The following is a 14,260-nucleotide window of genomic DNA, read 5'->3' as shown; positions in this document are numbered from 1 at the left end:
CAGTTAATACCAAATTATATCATCTAGTAAACTTTTCTGATATTTCCCCAACTTAAATATGTATAATGAATATTATTTCAGGTGTCACCCATAAACTAGCAAAATATTTACAATTTAATCTGTTCTGGATTCAAAATAATCCACGATAAGAGAATGTGCCTTAATTTCAAGGACAAACACATTTTTTCTTGGGCTTGCCACAGTACCCACAGATTCTTGTGGAATCCCACATCAACAAAGAATATATGTAACAATTTTCACAAGACCAAGTCAACCTCCTTTGTATTAAGCAATGTGCTCACTCCAGTACAGGCTCATATGGCAGTATCCCAGAATACCGTTTGCTGTTTAGAATAGGGTGGAGGGCTGTACTTCTTTGTTCCTGCATTCTTCTTCCAGCTGGGTAGGATTGGCATGCTATCCTGTTTGCAAAGGCCCTTTTCCGTTTTCTGTCTAGCCTTTATTTCTTTGCACAAGCAACGCTTTTTCTCAATCATCTCAAGCATTGTATGGTCTCCATGAAACCACTGCATGCATGCCACCTAGCAAAAAAGAAACAGTGAATACAGAAGAAAAAGATGGAATGAAAATGTGTCTTTTTCACTGTGCTAGTAGCTGTTATGAAAACTGTCAGCTATTTATACACCTACTTTTTACAAAGTTTAAAATCAATTAATAAAACACAAAAGTCTAACAAAGCAAAAATGAAAGCATAGTTGCTATAAATAAGCAGTCTACTCAAATTGACAAATGTCATGAAATGATTTAGTAATAGTTTGGACATAAATATTTCCCAAAATATTTCTGAAGTCCCCCGGTAAGGCCAATGACATAATACAACAAGAAAAGGTATTTGTTTCCAAGCATGGTGATCTTCATTCTGTCCCTGTAATGCACACAGTAGGAGAGAATCAATTCCTATTAGTGTAGTGGCCTCCTGACCAGCACAGTCTTTGGTTTGTGCTCTCTCTCTCTCTCTCTCTCTCTCTCTCTCTCTCTCTCTCTCTCTCCTACTACTACTACTCCCCCATCTCTCTAATATACATTCACAATAAATAAGTAAATTAATGTTTTAAAAAAGACCACAATGTAGAAACAAAATTACTTTATTTTCTAAACAGATTTCCAAATATTCACCAATTTTTATGTTGGCTCCATTTTGTTATTGTTCCCAATGTATCTAAATTAATATATAAGAACTATTTTCAATGATCATGTTTTAAAGTTTCTAAGGACCATTTTCATTCCTGAAATATGTTTTAAATACTTGGGTTTCTTTCTAAATAGAATCGAGTACAACATATTTATTGAATAATTCCACCTGCTGTAGTGACTCTGGCTGTGCACTCTAAGTTTGGATGGGTGTTCAAACATCCATCTGCTGAGTTATTTTTACTGTAGTTTTTGATACACAGGAAACATCTGGGGTGAAATCACTGCCCTCTACAAATATGCTGATTAATACTCTAATTGGTTTAAAACAAAACAACTTAGACAAGACAGTTCATCAAGTCAATTAGATTAACAAAGAAGGATCAGTGTGGACTAAAGGTTGAACATACAGTAATACATATATTACTAGACAGGTACACACTGCTCCCTAATGTATGTAGTAGTGTGTCTATTGAAATTCTTCTGAACCAATTTTGCAACAGAAAGATAGTTATGAGATAAGCCCATCAACAATCCAAAGAAGGAAGACTACATTTAATTGTTTAAGCAAATATCCCCTCTGACTGAAAGGTTAAAATAAAGCAAATGAAGTCACCAAATTTTTCGTTATGGCTTTAGGATGATATTTCAAAAAAATCCTTATTAATTTTAATTCTTCACCTGATGACATTGTTTTGCTTTAATGATTTAATTGGCCCATTCCTTGCAAGAATGATGTTCTAAAATAAGCACTGTACATTACCATGGTCCAGTACGTGAAGCTTCATAGAAAAACATTTCCCATCCTATAATAAAGAGCTATGTAGCTGGAGATCATTCAGCTCCACAATACTGTAAAATACGTTTACAAATATATGTAGCCTAATGTATAGAATATCCTTATGTTAAATTTGTTGTCAATCAGCTTTTCTTACTCTTAAGATTCAAGACAATAACATAAGGATGAAATGAATGACTGAATTATAGAGTGTTGTTTATGTGGGAAGATAAACCTCCTTTGTGTTTATAATTTAAAGAGGACATGCTTAGGTACATGTTTAAATTCTCACATTAAAACCCAGTGCTACTGGTGTGGACATTTAAAATTAAAATATCCCCCCAAGTGATTTGAAATATTATCTTTTACACTGACATAGTGATGTTAGGACATTATGTATTAGAGACACAAGAGGTATATTTATCACTTACATGAACCATATGAAAAACACTATCTGTGTTTATCAACCTTTATTTTTTCTTTAATCATAAAATGTCTTAATCTTGTTAAAATACAGCTTCACAATGCCATTCCATTTCTCCTTATAGGTGAAACAAATTTGAGTGTTAGAATTAATTTAAAATAAGCCCACCAAAACCATTCTTCCAGTTTACTCATTGAGTCAAGTGACCTTGTTTATTACATGCAATCCAGACATATTTGCTATATATGTGTGTGTGTGCGTGCGCGAGTGTGTGTGCAAGTGTGTGTTTTGTATAATGATGAGGATAATTACATACTAAGGTGTAATTCATAAAACAATTGTTCAATTATTATGAATACTTTGTGGCAACCTTTTTGTTAACATGACTCAATAGAGATGATATTCTTAAGTAATATATTCACTGGATAAAATCAAGTGAAGTTTCCCATAGAGATAAAATGAAAATGTTCACCTCTATGTGTGAACCACTCAGTGACATCTTCATGATGTGGTGGAGATAGGTGCTGGAGGTAATATCTTATGGAGAAACCTGGGTCTATGTTCTGGAACTTAGTGCCCTTCCCAAATTCTTGTATTGCAATCCTAACCTCTATCTTGATGGTCTTAAAATGAGAACTTGGCAAGGGGTGGGGAAGTTAGTTCTTGAAAGGGACTGATCTTACAAAAGGGGCTCAAGATAGCTTTGTCCTTTTGAACATATAAAGACACAGTGAGAAATGATCTGACCCAAGATAGCAGAGGGAACTTACAGTAAGTTCCATGGATGGACACTAATGTTGTTCCTCCTAACCCTTAGAGCTCTCATCAATACTTTACTTTGTATATAAATAACTATGTTTGTGGAATTTTGTTTCATTTTCTTATAGAAACCAAAACAGACAGGGCAGCCGAAAACTTAACGATCAGTAGGTGTTCATTGCTTGCATTTATCACTTCAATGATAAGCCATGTTACCTGTTCCTTACATCTCTCTCCTCCAAGCCGTTGAAGCTTATGAGAAAAGCAAAAGGTAAACTTCATGTGAGATACAGTCTACAAAATACTACAGCAGTACTCCTGACACCCAGTCAAGGTTATACAAAGTAAGCAAAATTCCCTTAGAAATTCTTGCCTACACAAACCTGAAGAGATCTCCTGAATGACTATAATTACTGTGCAACTTAGGAAGGAACTAGGAAGCAGAAAAGAAAGATACTGGATAAATGCTAAGGAAAATGGAATAAAGGCAGTCTTTACCTGATTATAATGCATCGATACTGATGCACTAGTTGCATTAAATAAATTATAGTACTACAAGTTACAAACTACATAGGAGACAATGAGTAGGTATTATTTTTGAGCCCTAAGCATGTTTTGTAGTTTTCTTTACATCTAAAATTTATGTTTCTGCTGAAGGGAAAAGGCTATCTTTTCAAATGCTACTTTTAACTGTATTTGATAAACGGTAAAATAAGAAAATTTAAATTATTTGCTTAGGATCTTTCTAGCTGTGACACCGAAAAGAAATGCATCTCTGAACTTCCTGTGTGCATTGTAAACTAGTATACGACATATGCATCATTTAGTCAATTACATATACATTGTATTTTACATGGTGGTAAGGAGTGTAGAATGACTCCTTTTCACCAAGGAATCATTTCAACTTTTCACTATGCTAGTTTTTTTTTTCTGGAAACTAAAATCCAGTACTTTCTGATACTGAACATATTTGTGAGTGAGCAAACAACAACACCATGCAATAATAATTGTCTTATTATATATTTGAAAATTTCCCAAATGTATAACATATAAAACTAAACAAGAACTACTCTGTGATAAGCATTTAGAGCATTTCAATATTAAATAAGTGAGAAATAAAACTGATATAAATCATCTTTACTTAAATGGCCTTACTAATTAGCATGGAATAGTTACCAAATACTCAGGAAACAGTCTGAAATGTTAAGGAAGTGCCTTCGTGGCTTTAAAATTGAGTTCTACAGTTGGTAGAAACTTGTATGTAACACCTAGTTTCTGAAACAGTAGACACCTGCCTGTTTTCATTCAGCCACTGGGAATATTTTTAAAAATTATCTTTGGTTTTGTAAGCAAAAAAACAAATGAAAATATTTGACAGCATGGAGAATCATTAAATAAAAATGACTATATAAATAAGTCAAGATTTTTAACACACAAACATGATTATCTGTTTGCCTACCATCCATAGAGTGGGGTCATTGAGACAGAGTTTGTGGCTCACCACACATACAGTATGTACAACAGGGCCATTTGTAGAAATAAAAGATCATCCTAAAAGGGAAAAATACAACAAATTGATAGAAAAATATTGAAGTAATCACAGAAATATGAAGAAAGTTAAAATGTCAGGTAAATGCCCATGCTAGATCTATAAAGTAGAGATAGAAATGATTAACAAATGAATTAAACACAAAACTAGTGAAATGTCCATGTGGTGTTATTGTTATGACTGGTTTCTGGAATCAGATCAAAGTCCTATCATTCTCTGGTCACACTTTCTTGAAGATGTAAATATTGGTGTTATAAAAGGGTTGTGAAACCAAATTTTAAAAAAAACTGGTTCAGACTAGCTTATGGTGTTTTTTTATATAAATTTGACCTATCTGATAAATCAGAAATGACGAGAAACAGATTTTAAGTCACATTAGAGAACTCATTGGGGGTGTGCTGTCTATATATTTTGCTGCCATATCATTATAAGGAGAAGTAGAGTGTTTCAATTGTAAAGTATCTAGGCTTAGACTCTGCAATAAAGATTATTATTATTTTTTTACATTAGCAGCCCACTACCTCTTATGTGTCACTCTGGTGACAACCTAAAAACAAATATTTATTTTGATAACCTTTCCCTCAGTTTTAGTCAATTATTTTTCATGTCCACCTTTCCAGATATATTTTGGAAGGATAGTTTCAACCTTAAAAAGAACAGACAATAATATAAACCCTCAATAAAACTTGAAATTGACAATAACACAGAGCCCAGAGGGTTGCAATTTTCTGAACTTGCCTGTCTATTCACTAGTAAGACTGCTTTATTTCATAGTTAACAAAACACAAGTCCTTCAAATACCACCATACGGAATAAAAAAATGAGAATTTGTCTATGTATCTTCCACAAAGTAAAATGTTTTGGAAAAATACAGAGACAGCCCAACTTCCTATGTTTGTGCTAAATATTTGAAAGGTATCATTAACTTAAACCTCCTGACTCTACAGTTACTTTATGAATACTCTAAAATTTTCAAAAGTGTAAACCTGGGGCTGAATTGATGGCTTATTGGTTAAGCTCATTGGTTAAGAACACTTGTAGCTCTTATAGAGAACTCAGGTTCAGTTCTCAGCACACATACATGGTGGCTCACAATTTTCCCTAACTCTAGTTCTAGGGCATCAAATGTTTTGTCATGACATCCACAGGAACCAGACATATATGTGATTCACACACATACATGGAATAAGAGTTTCTTATACACAAAATAAATGAATCTTTTTAAAAGTATAAGTCCCAGGACACTAAGAGGTGTGTAAACTAGTAGTCTGTTTCATTTTAATTTCTTGAAGGACATAGTGAAGCTCTCTGCACCAATATCATGAACACGCATTGCCAAAACAAGTAGAATGTTTTGAATCCATTGCCCTCAGGCTGACCAGAGGCTTTTGATATGACTTCATTGGTGTTGTACACGAGCTATGTGTTGCTTTCTTGCTTGAATTATTGTAAGAACTGAATATGAAATAGAGTTCTAACTTGTAGAGTTTGCTTCTTGGTGATATAAAAAATTTAAGATAGGGTCTTACTGCTGTTCTGGTAATTTCCAGGTAGTCTTTCAACCCCAATCCTCCTTTCTCAGCCTCCCAAGTGCTGGAATTATGGGTATGTATCACCCTGTCTGGTTGCTTTACTTTATTTTATTGTTTGGTGTGCTGGGGTTTCACACACTAATCAACCTATTTTTACACTTTGCCTACACTATTTGGTTTCTGTGGAACTCCTAGTAGTTGGAGTGGGGGTGTTTCTAACTCCTACTGTGGGACACTTTCCCTCCTACTGTGTTGCCTCGTCCAGCCTTACTATGAGGGCTTTTGCCAGTACTATTGGATCTTATTATACCATGTTCAGTTGATACCTCTGGAAGGCCTGCTTCTTTCTGAAGGGGAGTGGCGGGTCTAGTAGAAAGAGGAGGTGGGGAGAAACTGGAAGGAGGGAGCACATCCAACCTTTTGTATGTGTCCGTGTGTGTGTGTGTGTGTGTGTGTGTGTGTGTGGCTGTTTCTTAATTATTCCCTCACAGATCGTCCACTTTTAACAACACATTGACTCAGAAAATATGTTTAATGGAAGAATCATTAGGCAAGTCTATACCTGAGCCATGAACAGCAATTTCATTCTTTACTCACTCTGTCTAAATTTAGTTTTGATATACATCTGTGCTCACAAATGAGAACCACACCTTCATTTCAGATTTATTTTACAATACTAAGTAGTGGTTACACACCAATTCCCACTCTTCTCTATTTTGATCTGACTATCCTCTTGGATATACAAAGTCAATCAGCTGCTGTGAACATACAAGAAATATTGAATGTTAAACCATGTGTTTTGTTTGAATCTACATATCTGTGCTTGCATTGGTTATGTAAATCACAAAAATAAAATAATTAAAACGTATGCATTAATGCCTCTCAAACCAGCATGGGAGATTTACGCTAACAACTACTGCATGTTTTCTCTGCTGGTAAAATGAAGGAAGTGTCTAAACCTTCAGTTTTATGGTGACACTCTTTCATCAAAGACAATATCACAAGTCACACACAGGGATGGGGGTTGCTTTCAGTTTTCTCCCAAGCTCTCTAAGCCTAACATGCATGACTGTTCAGTAATGATTTCGCTATTTATGTCAATCTCATGTGTTTGCTTTTCTGATTTCTTTGCAGATGGTATAAAATGGATAAGATAAAGAAAATGATACTTTTTTAAAAAATCAGTGTTTACTATATCTGGGACTAGTTATTTAAGTGTTCTATGACTATATTCTTTTTTTTTTGTAAAATGAAAACAGTAAGGCCTCATGTCTTTTTAAACAATTGAATGCAATGATGCAATGACACAACACATATATTATTCTATATTCTTTATCTAGATCTTTGAATATAGGAACTTTCTTGTTAATTTTTGTACCCTTAACTTCTAGTGTAAGAGAAGTGGTATACAATACATGTTCTTAAAATTAGTGAAGGGACAAATATATAGATAATGTATGTTATGTGATTGTTTTCAGAAAAGCCACTTTTGAATATTTTCATTTTATGAAATATTTAACTTCACTTTGAATCACTTATATCTAGCAATATCCTTAATTGCACAAAATTGAAAACATTTATCTTGGAAGGTGGTCTCAGAAACACAACCATAACCCTAAATAACCCAAGCACATTCTTTTAAGGTTTTTTCTTCTTGTTCTCTCCCCATACTACTATATTCAATGTACAAATAAATAATCATGTGAAGGTAGATAATTGGATAAATTTTTGTCTGAGAAAATTGTTGCAAGTGCAATCCACGTATGTGTGGATTTGCATGTCTGTATGTACATTTATGCTTAAGTATAAATATCACAAATAATTATATTTCTGAAACTATCTGAAAGTCATTCACTTGCTTTATTTAATGAAAACAAAGTGGAAGTAGAAAGGGGGACTCTGGGGAAAAGAACAAGCTAGCAGGAGCTGGAGGGGAGAAGGTAATGGAGGATGATAATGACCAAAAGATGTTATTTTCAGGATGAAAATATTGTAAAGAACTTAAATCCCTTGTCTAATTAATATATGCTAAAAATGAAGTATAATAAAAATGTAGGCATAAAGTGCTAATGAATAACCCTATGTACTGATAATGTCACTAAAGAAAAAGCCATAAAACAGGTAACATCTCAAATACTGAAATTCTTGATGGATGTAAGGAGCTTATAATATTCTTCATGAAAACAAGTATGTAAAATATACGTCCCTTTTATCATGTGACACTTGAGTGAAGAGTTATTGCGATAAAAGTAATAATTCTAGCAACATTGATAATATAACATAATAGTGCCAGAAATTATTAGTTTCCTGTAACTTATTTTGAGCAGTTGATGGGCACATAGCCTGTATCAGTTCCCTAAAGTATAAGAAATATTAGGCATGTCTTTAATGGCATTTTGAAAGGTAAATTTGTACTGATTAAATCACAGAGACATCATATCCTTCGCAGAGAACAGCATTTGGATAGGTATTCATGGGACTAAGTGTGGTAGACACTGGTGCCTTTGCCATTAGTATCACAGTACACTGTCTCAAAGCCAGTCATTATTAAAGTAACCCATGGCAGCAGCATCCACATAGAGAAACAGACAGTACTGATGGCACTTAGGTCTCATACAGCCAATGGCATGGGACAGTGTACTAAGTTAAATGAATCAGCCAAGTTTAAGGCTAGAAAAATCACAATATTTTTAAAATTAAAAATACCCCAAGGGAGAGGTGAGATTTTGGGGCTAATTTCTTATTAGTGTCACATTTCTATCCATCCTTTTACGGTCAAGGTCAAGAACAAAACTGCAGGGCCAGGGCCTCCCAATGGAGACAAGTAGTACTGTGTCAGTACTTTGCCTTCTTCACTTCATTCTAGACTCACACTGCCTCTGTGTTGACTGTTGTCTAGATGAGAAAATCCAGTTTAGAAACTCACAAAGACTGTTCATCAGCCCATGGAGCAGATTTCACACTGAGAAGAGCTGGCACATCCGAGCAGGGAAACATCCCTTCCTCAGACTACTCTCTCCTTCTGCAGCTCATAACCCTTGCCTCTGTCCATCAGAGAGCACCTGCAAAACCTATTGTGCTTTTGATGGATTTTAGTATCCAAAGGTTATTTATTTTGGTGTATCACCTCCAATTGCTGACGTGTTGGCATTGAAAGCACTGCCTGCAGTAGGTGCCATACCTATGAAAAGACTGCTGCTGCAAGGATTTTTTCTTACTTTATTGACCATGTAACAGTTCATTTCTCAATTACGCAGTAACAAATACAAAACATAGGGATCCCCCATGCATGTTTATGCTTCTCCTAGAAAAGTCACAATTATTTGGGGGATGATAGTGTCTTTACTGAATTTCACAAATGTGTTAGTTATTTAGAGTTGGATTAAGAGACAAAGCCCAAGAAGATAGTTTCATAAGAAAAAAGGCCAGAGACTCATTTCATGTCGCCATGAAGAAAAGTGGTGTTCAGCTATCATTTTATACTTTGCCAGTAGACATATTGATGCTGGAAGATAGCTGTGAGAATGAGTGATGAGAACAGTTGAGATGGGTACCAAGTTATGGTTAGACAGGAGTAGATTCTTGCACACTGCACAGTAGTGACTAAATATATGCATGTGTGTGTCTGAACCATCTAGAAGGATAAAGAATGCTTGGCCATGAAGAAATGGTAGATAATTTGCGAGATAGATATATTTATCTTGACTTAATATTAAAGCATGCATGTATATATTGACATAGCACACAAAACCCTGCTAATATATACATTATTTATGATTAGGTACTAGTTTAAAAACTAGTGTAAATATAACTTTTAAAAACTATGGATTTTCTGTGGCTGGAAAGAGAACTCAGTGGCTAACAGTACTGGTTGCTCTTCCAGAGTACCAGGGTTTGATTCCCAGCATGCAGATGGTTGCTCAGAAGGGCTTATAACTCCAGTCCCTTTGGACTGCAGGCCTTCTGCTGGCTCTGCAGGCACCAGGGACACAAAGGGTGCACAGACATGAATATATTCAAAATGCCCATACAAATAAATTCATTTTATTTACTTTTAAATAAAAAGACAGCTGAATGCTTATTATGACTCTGGTGTCCTATTGCATACAGAGGTTTATCTCTTCAGAGAAAAACTGAAGTGTAAACTGAGAAGTGTAAATGGCTGTATAAGCTTTAATGAATATTATCTGGTGAAAGGAAATGATCAAATGTACAAGAAATGAATCCACTCAACCATGAGGGTGAGCTACACCCACAGCTCTACACCTGAGCGCAGAGCACACGCGCAGGTGCATTAAGTGGGCTACCCTTTGTAAAGGGCTAAGCATTGCAATGCCACCAAAAATAACAATACTACAAGAGAGCCAATGTGCTATGCCCTTTTTATATGTGAAATTAGTTAACACTCTTCTGCTTTAAAACCTGTAGGAAGTTCTGAAGACCATCTAATGCAGGCATAGACAATGGGTCACAGGATGTACTCATACCTTCCAAGGAAAACTGATTCATGTTTGCATATAAAAATGTGTCTATCTACAGATGCTGTTACCGTAAAATCTATATGATTCACAATTTGATTTTGTACAATTGTGGGATTTTAAATTTTTGTCTTTGGAAAGTAAGATTTAAAATTTTTGTCTTTGGAAAGTAATATTTAAAATAAGATACAGTTTTCCAGTAAAGAAGACACAATGGGATCCTCAAGAATTAAACCTTATAATGACTACAGAAGTAATTCCAGCTATTAATTGATTAAGCTAATTGTTTATAATAAAGAAAGCCCTATGAAATTTCCAGAATTAATTCATATATTTTTAAATGAGCGAGACATTTATCAGAGGAGAACTTTTTGAAAAAATTCCCCGAAGGACCGCAATATTACAAGATAAAATTCAATTACAGGAAATGTATTGATGTTTTCACTAAGTGTATTCTCTTAATCACCTACATTAGCATTAATTTAATTGCAAGTTTAATTTCATTATAAAATACTGGCTCTTGATAATGGATGTAGGCTTGACCCAAGTCATTGAAGGGAGATTTGTACCCTTGGTAAACAAGTCCTTTCTGTAGAGAAAGGTGGTCTGTGAACAAGCTGTATACTAATTCTCAAGGAGCAGACTGACAATACCCAATAAACTCTGTAAGACATGCTCATTCTTACAACTTGGAATTGAGCTAGGGAGACTCAACATGCTTTTCTTCACTGAAATGCCCTGCCCATTACAGGCAGCTATATGCAGGTTATGGAAAGAAAAGCAAACAGTAGCATTCACAATAACCTGTTCTGGAGCCAAATTCACCTCTCTGCTGGTTCTGTGTGATTTGATCCACATGACTCAGCCTTAGGATATAAGAACCAGAAAGCCCAAACTGTGGAATATAAGACTACATTAGGCTTCTGACTTATAGAAACTACATAATATTGACATGTTTTGAACCCACACAGAAAATATTAATTAATTGATATCTTATAGATTCAAGAGAGAAGAAGTCATTTAGAGGAGAGGGTCAAGAGTGGCCAGGAATACCTAGGTTTGAGGTTCTCTTGCAGAACAGAACAACAACACAACAGTCATCAGGAGCCGTGCTTCCTCTATCTTTCTGAATAGCTAGATTTTCCCACTCAGCCTAGAGATGTTGCAAGTTCAGTGCTCTGGAAAAGTGCCAGCAATTGGCTTTTCATTTCCTTGGTGACTAAATTTTTGTATAGTAGAAAAATATGTGTTTTTTAATTCATTAAAGTTAGAAAGTGGCAACTCCCCATTGCCTCCAAGGCAGATGTAGACACTGGGGTCTTTGTAATTCTGGCCACAGAAGCAAAATAAAAACAAACCTTTAATAATGAATTAAAAAATTGGTTATGAGCAGCTTATTCCAGTTCATAGTCCACAAGTTAAGTGTTCAAAGGGAAGACCCTTCCTTTCCATCACTTCATCTCTTCTCTAGCTTTCAGCTCCTTCTGTGTTCCTTACTCAGTGTCTCAGAGGATGCATTCAGAGCATCTAAAATCAAACACACGCACGCACGCACGCACGCACGCACACACACACACACACAAGCGTGCGCGCCACCCGGTCTGAGACTGATTGCTGTCTTTAAGACGGGCGGAGACAGGAAACAGGGGCTCCTGCTCCAGTCCTAATTGAAAGCCTTTAAACCTGATTTACAGAATTGAAGGCTCTTATTTCCTGTTAACCTACTCTCATGAGGATGATTTGATGTGGCTTGCTCAAGTACAAATGACTGCAAGGAATTTCTTATTAAATGGTGGTGACTGTTTCTGGCACTAAGGGTGCAGGCTACCTTTAACACATCTCTTCTAAGTTAATGCTCACAAAGAGCTTCTGTCTTCATAACAAGCAGATACTGTTTGGGCTTGAAGATGATTAAAGCTTTTATGGAGAAAATGAATCTGCCATCCCAGGCACTGTCAAGAACCATATCTTAAAGGACTCTCTATGGACCATGATTCCATTCTCCTCTAGAAATAAGTACCAAAAATTCTCCTCTCTATCTTCTTCTAGAATCCTGACCAGATGTGAAATCAAAGATGAGGTGTATCACAGTAAGCTTTGGTTAGGCATTATTTCAAGAGTGTCCTGGTGCCTTTGTCATACTTTGATTCCCCAGATCTGAAGTCACCTTGGCATTTCCTGTTTCTTGTCTCAGTACCTTTCAGCTGGATGTTTCAGAAAGAGTTTTAATTCAGCCGTGACGGGGGAGGGGGTGATGATAGGAGGAACAGAACATGGAAAACTACACAGTTTTATTCATGACGTCTAGTGTCTGTTTAGCATTGCCAGGGACCCTGTGATCAATAATACCACATTTATACAATCTAGGTTACTAGGGAGACACATAGACCATATGGGAACATCTGCCTTTCACAATCCCATTGTCTACAGTGAGTTAGAGAAAATCTGAGCTCTGGGCTTGGGAGATGACTCAGGGTGTAAGAGAGTTTTCAAATGCAAAGGTCTGAGTTAAATCTCCAGCAGCTGTACAAAAACCCAGACATGACTGAGAGTGTTTCTGTAACTTCAGCACTGTGGCAGGTTTAGATGGCATGTGGGTAGAGACAGGAGGATTGCTGAGGACTGGGAATTGCTCACTCCCACTTATTTCCAGGTTTGGTGAGGAGACTGTGTATCAAGGTAAAGAATGATAAGGCCCGAGACTCTATCAGATTCTGGCCTTCATGTAGGTAGGCCCAAAGGCACGCACACCCCCACACACATGTGAATATACTACAGGTGTGCTCACACACACACACACACACACAGATGTGCACATACACAGGTACACACACACACAAATACACACACACCTAAGTTCTCTCCATCTTCTTGAAACCCACACCAATTCTGTTTTGATCAAAAGAAAATTTCTTTTGGTTGAGACTGCTAGGTCTTTGTCCTAAAGAGCAGACTTATTTTACAAAGATGAGGAATTCCTTTTGACAGCTGCTTAAGCCCGATTTCTAAAACTTCAAGAAAGTGACTGAATATAACTTTCAGGGCCATTCTTTCATAAAAGTGTAATGGTGAATGTTTCCTTCCAGATTCAGACCTACAAACTACTACAAAATAAAATGCAAATGGGGAAAAATGAAAATCCTGACAAAGGGGAATGGAGAGGACGTGGTGTTTTGTAATAGTTGTAACTGACAGAAGGCATCAATTAGACCTGAGTCAGCCTAAGCACCCCAGTGCTCTACATTTCAATCTGTTCCTCCTCATTTCTCCTGAGTTTTCAGATATCCTAACACTTACCAGAATGATGATAGCCCCCAAAGTATTAAAGGATTTGTTAAATCATTATGAGAATGCATACCTTTTGCAAAAGAAAGAAAAACATAATTTCTCATGGCTGTCCTTAGGACCATCTAGGAAATTAATGAAAAAAGCCTATATTTAATAATAATATTATTTTGTAGATTATCTGCCTCAAGACCAATTTCCCCTAAATTAAATGTACATTATTTTGTAAACTGGTCAAGAAAAAATATTCAATCTCAACTCCACTGTCCTTGGAATCAGCACATAATCGTTAATGTGTTTTCT

General features: G+C 35.9%; 1 protein-coding gene across 1 annotated transcript in view; it reads right to left on the bottom strand.

Annotated features, from left to right (window-relative positions):
* Positions 1 to 314: 314 nt before the first annotated feature.
* Positions 315 to 14,260, bottom strand: part of Nyap2 (neuronal tyrosine-phosphorylated phosphoinositide-3-kinase adaptor 2) — a 223,821-nt gene continuing 209,875 nt past the window's right edge. The window contains exon 6 of the mRNA XM_035441056.1: positions 315 to 542. Within this exon, the coding sequence (XP_035296947.1) occupies positions 315 to 542 (228 nt within the window). The remainder of the gene's footprint in view (positions 543 to 14,260) is intronic.

This window comes from Cricetulus griseus, chromosome 2 (assembly GCF_003668045.3).
Source record: "Cricetulus griseus strain 17A/GY chromosome 2, alternate assembly CriGri-PICRH-1.0, whole genome shotgun sequence".
Classification (NCBI taxonomy): domain Eukaryota; kingdom Metazoa; phylum Chordata; class Mammalia; order Rodentia; family Cricetidae; genus Cricetulus; species Cricetulus griseus.
The sequence above is the reverse complement of the archived record's forward strand: the minus strand, read 5'-3'. Positions and strand labels throughout refer to the sequence as shown.